At 36.9% G+C, this 10852-nt stretch overlaps 3 protein-coding genes across 3 annotated transcripts in view; all 3 read right to left on the minus strand.

The window, feature by feature from the left end:
* Nucleotides 1-1208, minus strand: LOC107473752 (shugoshin-1-like). Its single transcript, XM_016093341.3, has 7 exons — nt 930-1208; nt 814-851; nt 638-746; nt 536-559; nt 354-446; nt 175-208; nt 1-86 (listed from the first exon to the last, which is right to left on the minus strand). Exons 1-5 carry the CDS (start codon nt 1077-1079, stop codon nt 414-416), a joined length of 354 nt encoding a protein of 117 aa, XP_015948827.1. The 5' UTR covers nt 1080-1208; the 3' UTR covers nt 1-86; nt 175-208; nt 354-413.
* A 4195-nt stretch (nt 1209-5403) lies between these two features.
* Nucleotides 5404-10852, minus strand: part of LOC107473735 (uncharacterized) — a 37858-nt gene continuing 32409 nt past the window's right edge. The window contains exon 15 of the mRNA XM_052256844.1: nt 5404-5452. The gene's annotated coding sequence lies outside the window, so the exon portion shown is untranslated. The remainder of the gene's footprint in view (nt 5453-10852) is intronic.
* LOC107473747 (uncharacterized) overlaps nt 5597-10852 on the minus strand; it is a 9072-nt gene continuing 3816 nt past the window's right edge. The window contains exons 5-9 of the mRNA XM_052257753.1: nt 7906-8017; nt 6724-6915; nt 6248-6365; nt 5734-5958; nt 5597-5651 (exon numbers count right to left, since the gene is read on the minus strand). Coding sequence (XP_052113713.1) covers nt 5604-5651; nt 5734-5958; nt 6248-6365; nt 6724-6915; nt 7906-8017 — 695 coding nt within the window. The 3' untranslated portion in view covers nt 5597-5603. The remainder of the gene's footprint in view (nt 5652-5733; nt 5959-6247; nt 6366-6723; nt 6916-7905; nt 8018-10852) is intronic.

Genomic DNA, 10852 nt, shown 5'->3' on the forward strand with positions numbered 1-10852 from the left:
TTATTGTATCCTCTATCTCAAACAAATTCTCTGAAGCTTCATGTTCATGTGTTTCGACGAAAGCCGAATGTCTTCTCGATCGTCTTCTGCAAATAACAAAAGAAGAAATTATGAACTTATCTCTCTCTCAATTGTTCAATTGGCATGTTCCTGTTGAAGAGTGAATGAACTAACCTATTATTGTCTTTAACCTTGTCAGAACCAATAGCTGCAAGGTTTCATATAATAACAAAGCTTAAAATTAAAATCCACAAGAATAATAATAATAATAATAATAATAATAATAATAATAATAATAATAATAATAATAATAATAATATATTTAGATGAAGAAATTAAATCCAAGGATTTACATCTACTTCTTTTGCGTCTTCCTTCATCGTTACTACCAGCTTTTAGGGCATTTGCTTTTATTAGCATGAAATCTCATGTTGCAACATTTTTCTCTGAAACGAAACGCATCGAATCGAAATTAACAAAACAATTTGCATTTCTGAAATTAAGAGTGCAGTGATGAACTCATGCGAATGCTTACCTTATCCCTTCCCAAATTAAGCTCCTGCAAAAATTAACATAACAGAATCATCAAATCGCAGGACAAGAACAACGAAAGGAACGAAACGCTGAACGAACTAACCGCTAACATTAAGCTGTTAGACTGAGCAAGGTTCCGATTTTGGAGTTGGAGTTTCTTGATATCGGCTTGTATTCTTCTCAACTCAGCTCCGTTAGATTCTATCAATTCTCTGTTCAATTCGCAATCAAGGAAACAATAAATAACAAACAGTTTGAAATTACGATGAGAGAGGATACTCTTTCTCTGCAATGAGTTGTATTAACTGCGTTCTTTCCTGCATTCAATGAACAAAGTAAGTTAGGAACTAAACAAAGGATGGGAGAAGAATTTGAACAAGTGTTAATTGAGTTACAGTGAGGAGTTGTTGAATGGAAGGGATATCGGCGTCGATGGCGGGAAGTGGAAGAGGAAGTAGGTTGTGTTGAGAGTCAGAGTTGTTAGTGATATCAGAAAGCTTCTTACGCATCAAAGTACCGATTCCAATGTAAGATTTCTTCGCCATTTTTCAGACACAAAGAAGATGTGGGAAAGAGAAAAGAAGAATGGAAACGAGGGTTCGGTTTGGTACCCCAACGGTTTACCGAACCTAATTTCAAATACTTCAAAGCGCTCCGATCCTCCCTTAATCACGTTTTTTATTTTCCACCGTTAGATTCTCTCGTTATTATTCTCACCACCCATTTTTTTTTAATTAAAATCCTCTAAATTTTAAATTTTTATTTTAGAGGGTAAAGTATGACTTCTTACTCTTCAATGATTTTTCTCTCATATTTTCTCTTAATCTCACCTATGAAATAAATTGTAATAGATTACATTTTACCCTCTAAAATAAAATTCAAAATTTATAAAATCCAATTTTTTTTCAGAGCTATTTCTTCACATATTTAAAATTTTATGTAATAATGTATGTTCTCATGTAGGTTTTTTATTTTTATTAACATCCACGGTAGGTTTTCTATTTTTATTATTTTTTTTAATGTGAGTCGTTTTATATTTTCCTTGTCAAAAGTCTTCTATAAATAGTTTATTTTTAAACACTCTTCACTAAATAAAAAGTGATGTACTTCTTATTAATTAAATAAATCTCTCTATTATTATATTTTATATGAATAATTCAAATTTAAAATTTAAAATATTTATTTTTTGTTTTTTCTTTTTCTTTTACCTTTAATAGAAAATTAATTTTCAAAAAAACACTCCACTCCTTGCTTTAAAATGTAGTCCTGTAGTAGCATTCGGCACTATAAATCAATATTATAAAGCGCAGTCTCATTTGATATCCATTTTTAAATTTTTCATTTTTTCTTATAATTTCTGAGTTTTGACTTTGGTCTTTGCCAATTCAAAGACAAAGAAATGTAACGTGAGATGTAGCTTTGGTTAAAAGAGTTTGATTGATATACAATAAATTTTACAAATGCATGGCATTTAACAAATGCTAATTGGATAAAAGGTAGATAATTCATAATTGTTAGCTACTTATATCTTAGATATTGATTCATGCCACCCAACAAGAATAAAAAATATCCGGGATTCTGAAGAATCTCGGTCTTAATCGCGGGCGCTCTTGCAGTCGCATAGATAGAGTTCTGGTTAGTTTGGAATGGCTAGAAGAGTTTCCAGAGGCACATCTGCGAGGTGGACCAAGGGGTTTGTCAGATCATTGCCCGCTAATAGTGGAGGGTAGAAAGCTGAGAGGAGGTCCGAGGCCGTTCCGGAGTCTTGATTCGTGGTTTACGCATGATGGGTTTCTCAGGATGGTGAAGGAGGAATGGAGAGGCTTGGGGGAGCTACAGTTCTTAGATAAATTGAAAGCGCTGACAGGTCCACTGGGAAGATGGCATAAGGCAAATTTTGGTGAGATGGATAAGAAGATTCTATTATTTGAGGAAGAGATCAAGAAGATTGATGATATGGTTAGCAATGGAGTACACGATGGAACACTAGAGGCCAGAAGAAAGGCATTGGTTAAATGCTGTGAGCGATGGTACGTGAGAAAAGAAGTACATTGGAAGCAGATGTCGCGGTCTCGACATGCAAATGAGATGGACAGAAATACAAGATACTTCCATAATATAGCTTCAGCAAGGAGGCGGAACAATAGGATTGATACTCTGGTGATCAACGGAAGGCTGGTTCGGAATCAGGCTAGAATTAAGGTTGCAATCAGAGAGTTTTATAAGGACTTATATCATCAGGAAGAGTCTCCTATGTTGGGCTTCAGAGAAGGCCTGGTGGTTCAAATAGGTGAGGAAGATGCTATGGCTCTAGAAGTGATGCCGTCGACAGAGGAGATCAGAGAGGCTGTGTGGGATTGTGGATCGTCCAAGGCGCCAGGGTGTGATGGTTACAACATGAACTTCATCAAGAGATGTTGGGATGAGATTGGTCCGGAATTCACGGCTGCAGTGATGGATTTTTTCCAGACGGCCAGGCTACCGGCGGATGCCAATACCACTTGGGTGGCGCTGGCACCTAAATTCATAGGTGTAAAGGAGATTAAAGACCTGCGGCCTATTAGTATGGTGGGGTGTGTGTATAAGGTCATTTCGAAGGTCCTAGTTAGGAGGATGAGAACAGTGATGCCAGCTTTAGTAGGAGAGACCCAGAGTGCGTTTGTATAGGGAAGGAAAATCCATGATGGGGCGCTTATCGCATGTGAAACAGTTAACTGGCTCAAGATGAGGAAGAAAGCAGCTGCCATAATAAAGCTTGACTTCCAAAAAGCATATGACAGGGTTAAGTGGAGCTTTGTGAACATTGTGCTGCAGAAGATGGGATTTGGGCATAAATGGAGAGCATGGGTTATGGAGTGTGTAGCTACAGCGTCGATGTCGGTGCTAATAAATGGCTCGCCATCAAAGCCTTTCAACATGGAAAGAGGTTTGAGACAAGGTGACCCACTATCTCCATTCCTGTTTGTACTGGTTGTGGATGTGCTACATCGAATGATTGCAGAGGCAGTGAGGAATGACCGTATATCACCTTTGCTGGTTGGTAGAGATAATGTAGCGCTGTCACACCTTCAGTTTGCTGATGACACTATCCTATTTTGCCCCCCAGAGGAGGAGACAATCAAGAATTACAAGAGGCTCCTGCGATGTTTCGAGTTGATGTCAGGCCTGAGTATCAATTTTGATAAGTCCAGCCTGATTCCAATAAATTGCGAGGAGCAGTGGGTCGCACGTATGTGTAACTTGCTGGGTTGTAAGGGAGATGCCCTTCCAGTTAAATACCTTGGAATATCTCTAGGAGCTAATACGAGGCTGGTGAAGACATGGAAACCGATAATAAACAAGGTGGAGGAGAAGCTCAGTCTGTGGAAAGCTAAGTTGCTTAACAAAGCTGGGAAATTAGTACTCATCAAATCAGTGTTGAACAGTCTGTCAGTATACTATTTAAGCCTATTTAACATGCCGAAAGCTATTGCTGAAAAATTGATATCGCTGCAGAGAAGATTCATGTGGAGTTCAGATGAGGGTAGGAATGGTATGGCATTAGTAAGGTGGGAAGTGGTGCAGGCGCTGAAGAAAGTAGGTGGGCTGGGGGTTGGGGATGCTATGGTTCGTAACTCAGTGTTATTGTTTAAGTGGTGGTGGCGATTTGCTAAGGAAGAGTGCCCACTGTGGAAAAAGGTCGTATGTTCTTGTAATAATTTGAATCCCAATGAGACACTGGCGACTCAAGAACTGCCTACTAGAGGAGGACCATGGAAGGATATTTGTCAGTTACAAATCATGAATCAACATCTAAGGGATAAGATGGTTGCAGGCCTGTCCATGGAGGTTGGCGATGGGTGTCGGACCCGATTTTGGGAGGATGTATGGTTACTTGGTGGATCTTTGAAGGATCGCTTCCCGAGGCTTTTCTCAGTTTCAAACCAATGTGGATCTGTTATTAGAGAGTGCGGATTTTGGGATGGGTTTGAGTGGATTTGGAACTTCCAATGGAGGCGTGAGCTCTTCCAATGGGAGTTGGAACTCCTGAGTGCCATGCATGAGAGCTTGAGAGCTGTGAGACTTGTTCACAACAGATAGGACAGAGTGGTGTGTAAATATGATAGGCGAGGTATTTTTACAACTAACTCATTTGTGCAGGTGATGCAGGAGGAACTGATCCCAGAGGAGGTAACTAGCTACAGCTTTACCAGGACTGTTTGGAAGGGGTTGGTTCCACCTAGAGTGGAGCTATTTGTCTAGTTTGTTCTGATAGAAAGAGTGAATACAAAGGACAGATTGAGCCGGTTTGAAATTATCAGCGAGGACGACGTTACTTGTGTTCTTTGTAACAACGAGGTGGAAGATGTTCACCACTTGTTTCTAGGATGTGGGTTTGCTTGGCAGGTGTGGAGTGCCTGGATCTCAGCATTTGGGCGACAATGGTACGATGCTTCTGCGCGATAATCTGGAACCTCTGGTTGGAAAGGAATAGGCGAATCTTTCAGCACACAAGCAAAAGGGTTGAAGAAATTATCAATATATCTTCGATTAGTGCTAGCGAGTGGAGCGGTGGAGATCCCTTTAGTTGTTGATGGCTATGCCGGAGATGACAAAGGGATGGCTTTCGTATTTGTTTGTATCATTGTTATATTTGTTTGTTTTTAGTTTGGACGATTTCGATGCTCATTACTATTGTGTTGAGCTGTTTGCTTTCAAAAAAAAAAAAACAAATGCATGGCATTTAACAAAAGCTAATTGGATAAAAGGTAGATAATTTATAATTGTCAGCTACTTATATCTTAGATATTGATTCATGCCACCCAACAAGAAGAAAAAATATCCAGGACTTTGAAGAATCTCGGTCAAAATAAGGTTGCAGAAGCTATGCTACTTCAATCTTGCAAACTCTCACCCTTCAAAATATGGTCCTTTAAGGCTACAAAAGAAGAAAGAATGTTATGAGAAACAATGACACAAAAAAAATCATGTCTTTATCCCTTAACATGAACAACTTTGTTTATACTTTATAGTGTTCATGTTTATCCATGAAGTGAATAGTATACTGTACAATACATACCAAAAATCAATTACTTGTAGATGGAGAAGTGCATAAGATATGCGGCCCTATGACGAACCTGTATAACAAAATAATTTCTTTGAATTTGATCACGCTGCAATCAAACCACAAGTTGATAATAAGAAAGACATTTCGTTCACCATTGACGCATATGATCGTAGGTCCGATGCTGAAATCAAGCTAGAGCATTGTCTTAGAAAAAGACAGAACATTTCATAGATTACTGGATTGTCTTCGATTAATGAGTTGGATAAAACCCAGTTCTCTGTCAAAACTAGGTGAATGTACATCTTGAAGAAATCGCAACTTTTGTCTTTGAAGTTAATTGCCCTAAGCAATCTCAGGATGTCTTCTTCATTGTGGGCCTGGCACAAAAACTGAATCAAGCTAACTTTCAAAAAGCTAAGATGCAAGTCCGTACCCAGATTTTGGAAATATGAATGCAATTAATTTTGTAGTGATAATTGTTGAGTTATGAGAGTACATTTTGATTTTGCAAGGATATTGACCAATGATCCAAGAATGCATTAAAAAAAATTGCATATATATGATAATTTGGAAATTAAACTGGTGGAAAATATTGAAACAGGTAATAGTCCATGGAAACATTCATAAGCAGAACACAACTGAGTGGTAAAAGGGGAAGCAACATACTCCATCAAAATAGGAAAGTAGGTTCTGATACACCATGGCACTCTTAAGTTGCTTACAACGGGAGCTAGCTACCGGTATGCACTCAACAAATTGGATGCAATTCAAATTCTTTGAGACTCTGCATGTTCAAGCCAGTTAGAATAAGAGAAAGGAAGCGAAGATAAAGTAACTAGGCAAGCACTAAAATACACTTCAGCTTGTTTATTTACAGTTCGCACTAATTAATGCCAACTGATTTCATTGATGATTACCATATACAGAAATTCAGAATGTATAAATATCTCAGCACTAAGAATTAACATTTAGAGTATAATATTGTTTGGTCCAACTTCCAGAGATGACAATCACTTCTCTATTAAGTTTAATTATCCAGCATTAAACAAAGCTATAATTGGGTAGATAAGTAAAGCTACTAAGTTCATAGTTCAAGAACTACACTGAATTATTATTTACTGGTACTAAAAAGTAATAACAACCTGGAAGCAATGAATTTTGCTATGTTCTCACAACTTGAATGCCATTCCTGGTCTGTGAAGTAATTGACAATCGCTTCTACGAAATCATTCAAAAGCACTAATAAACCTTGAAACTGGCGATCTAGAAATAGACATATAATAATTTCAATGAGTTCTTCAGCTTCTACAACAGAAAATACTGGTCTTTTACTCCTGCAGTGAGAATAAAAAGGCGTAAGTTGACATTGTCACATCAATAAACAAGGATGTCAAATCATAAATCAAGTCCCAAAATCATTTGTCTAATGTTTGAATCATGAATCATAACACACCACCAGTCAAAAACACATTAATAAAAGAGCTTAAAGTAATAAGGATTTACACCTTAAATGTGCAAAATATATACTGAAGTTTCAAATAAACACTTAATCACAAATCACTAAGGTACATTAGACATCGGTGATGGTAAAAATACTATGATACGCCAAAAGTCATTAGTAAACACTTAATCCTTCTATTCTTTAAGCCAATTCTTTAAGTGTGCCAAAGGTAATAAAGTAACAGAAAACCAATTCACATGATCGTCTAAGTAGACACATTGTTGTGGCTTACCGTATTAAAAACAAGCAGTGACAAATTTGAGCCAGGCTCTAATATTTTGGGGTGGTTCTCCAGTGTCAAAATCTAGGAGACAGACAGATTTTCTTAGAAGGATGAAAATAAATATATGTAGCAATGTCTTTGTTGTTACACTTGAAATACTGCAAATATCTCAACATAGTTACCTAAATTTTTGGGTTCACCACTGGATGAAAATTCAAAAAGAAACCTATAAGTGTCAAGAGCTGTTCTCAAATCTGAGTACTCAGGAAACCAACTAATTTCGACAGGCAATTGATCAACCTAAAAATAATGATTCTGTATTTGATACTAAAATATCAATTGAAAATAGATTTAAACGAAACATGCTCAGTCAAAATTGTTATTGCTACAACCATCATCTATCATTACCAAAAGAAAACATAACAAACATGTCTTTACCTCTTTTCTAGAAGAGAGAACTGCACACCAAAAGTCAGATTATGAGTTTCAAAGTTCTTCATTTAATGAATATAATACTGAACGAACAAAACAAAAATAGATGAGTGACAATATTACTGCTATGCTTAAAGCTGGTAACAACATAACATGAGACTAAACTTTCACTCACTTGTGTTGAAGGACCAAATGGCTACTGGTTTTTCTATATGACCACAGAGGAATGCTAATTTTGGAAGCCAACCATTGATGAGCAATCCTTCAAGAAAGTTATCACCTGAAACAACGCAGCATCCTGACTTAAATCAGGCACTACTTGGTATTTTGCAATTCTAAAAGGAAATGGCCTATGAGTTGACAAAAAGTGCCAAAAACACTGACTGAACAAACAAAATGGCATGGCAACCTTTTTCGGCTGCCAATTCCACCACAGAAGTCAGCTCACTGTTCAAAAATGACTATAGAAGGTTGCAGCTTCCAAGCTCAGGAAATTCCAGCAGTGGAAAGGCTTTCTGCATCTCATGAAAAGAAACATCCCTATTCTCATACATCCAAGCTTAAAACCAACAACAAGCCATACATAGATGATAGATGATATCAGAGAATTGAGTTAGTATAATAACCTTATCTGCAAACACTTTCACTCCTCAGAGAGGAATATCTTCTTCTTCACCAAAATCTTTTAACTGCACAGAACAATCCAAGTGATTGCTAATGAATGACAAATAATGAAGATAACAAGACTTTTCCCACCAAGTGGAATAAAATCATTAAAATCTAAATAGTAATCGACAATGAAGAAATAAAGGCAAAATAATAACATTACAAAAATAAGAACAATGGGAATAAACTATTTTGCCTGATTTTCACACTTCTCAAAAAGTTCTGTCAAGTAAGCTTCCCTAGGATCTTCATCATCATCATAGGAACTTGCATCCTTCTTAGCCTTTTTTGTCTTTGGCTTTTTCTGCTAATTTTATTCTTCTTTCAGCTTTTTCTGTTCTCTTAAAAGATCAGTAAGAATATCATCCAACCCAATAACCTTCTTCCTCCTAATCCAGACTCAAAATTTTCCATAAGTTAGTAGTAAGCAACATTTACCAACCCAACCCTAAGTAATCCAAATCAAATCATGTACTTGGTTTTTGAAGTTAGATAATAGAAACTATTAAACCCTAAAATCTCCCGTAACCACAAAAATAAAAAGTTAAAAATAAACACTTTGAAGAGGGAAAAAGGGTACCTTTTATTGCTAACTATGGGCGGGGGTTTGAGAAATTCATCCTCTAACTCGAAATCCAAACGATCGTTGACGTCCATCGTTGGTCTTTGTTAACTGCAGGTTAAGGTGGATAGGGTTTGTGCTTAGCAGAGAGGAGAATTTGAATGAAATAAGTGGCAAAGTGAAGAAGCATGCTCTTTCCAATTTCAATCTTTGATGGCCTTTTTAATATTATGCTTGCAAAATGGGTCCAAACGATTTTTTGGAGGGAAAATATGTTTATCTTTGTTGCCACCTCAAAGACAAAGAAATGCAACGTGAGATGTAGCTTTGGTTAAAAGAGTTTGATTGATATACAATGGATTTTACAAATGCATGGCATTTAACAAAAGCTAATTGGATAAAAGGTAGATAATTCATAATTGTCAGCTACTTATATCTTAGATATTGATTCATGCCACCCAACAAGAAGAAAAAATATCCCGGACTTTGAAGAATCTCGATCAAAATAATGTTGCAGAAGCCATGCTACTTTAATCTTGCAAACTCTCACCCTTCAAAATATGGTCCTTTAAGGCTACACAAGAAGAAAGAATGTTATAAGAAACAATGACACCAAAAAAGTCATGTCTTTATCTCTTAACATGAACAACTCTGTTTATACCTTATAGTGTTCAGGTTTATCCATGAAGTGAATAGTATACTGTACATAACATACCAGAAACCAATTATTTGTAGATGGAGAAGTGCATAAGATATGACGAACCTGTATAACAAAATAATTTCTTTGAATTTGATCACACTGCAATCAAACCACAAGTTGATAATAAGAAAAACATTTCGTTCACCTTTGACGCATATGATCGTAGGTCCAATGCTGAAATCAAGCTAGAGCATTGCCTTAGAAAAAGACAGAACATTTCATAGATTACTGGATTGTCTTCGATTAATGAGTTGGACAAAACTCAGTTCTCTGTCAAAACTAGGTGAATGTACATCTTGAAGAAATCGCAACTTTTGTCTTTGAAGTTAATTGCCCTAAGCAATCTCAAGATATCTTCTCCATTGTGGGCCTGACACAAAAACTAAATCAAGCTAACTTTCAAAAAGCTAAGATGCAAACCCGTACCCAGATTTTGGAGATATGAATGCAATTAATTTTGTAGTGATAATTGTTGAGTTATGAGAGTGCATTTTGATTTTTCAACGATATTGACCAATGATCCAAGAATGCATTAAAAAAAATTGCATATATATGATAATTTGGAAATTAAACTGGTGAAAAATATTGAAACATGTAATAGTCCATCGAAACATTCATAAGTAGAACACAACTGAGTGGTAAAAGGGGAAGCAACATACTCCATTAAAACAGGAAAGTAGGTTCTGATACGCCATGGCACTCATAAGTTGCTTACAACGGGAGCTAGCTACCGGTATGCACTCAAGGGATTGGATGCAATTCAAATACTTTGAGACTCTGCATGTCCAAGTGGTGCACGAAATTGTGATCAATACTTTTCACAACTCTCATAATCCCCGGTCATGAACCCCAAAAACTTGGTGTTCAATACCATGGCATTACACAACTTCGCACAACTAACCAGCAAGTGCACTGGGTCGTCCAAGTAATAAACCTTACGCGAGTAAGGGTCGATCCCACGGAGATTGTTAGTATGAAGCAAGCTATGGTCATCTTGTAAATCTTAGTCAGGCAAACTCAAATGGATATGGTGATGAACGCATAAAAACATAAAGATAAAGATAGAGGTACTTATGTAATTCATTGGTAGGAACTTCAGATAAGCGCATGAAGATGCCTTCCCTTCCGTCTCTCTGCTTTCCTACTGTCTTCATCCAATCCTTCTTACTCCTTTCCATGGCAAGCTT

This window comes from Arachis duranensis, chromosome 2 (genome assembly GCF_000817695.3).
Source record: "Arachis duranensis cultivar V14167 chromosome 2, aradu.V14167.gnm2.J7QH, whole genome shotgun sequence".
Lineage (NCBI taxonomy): Eukaryota > Viridiplantae > Streptophyta > Magnoliopsida > Fabales > Fabaceae > Arachis > Arachis duranensis.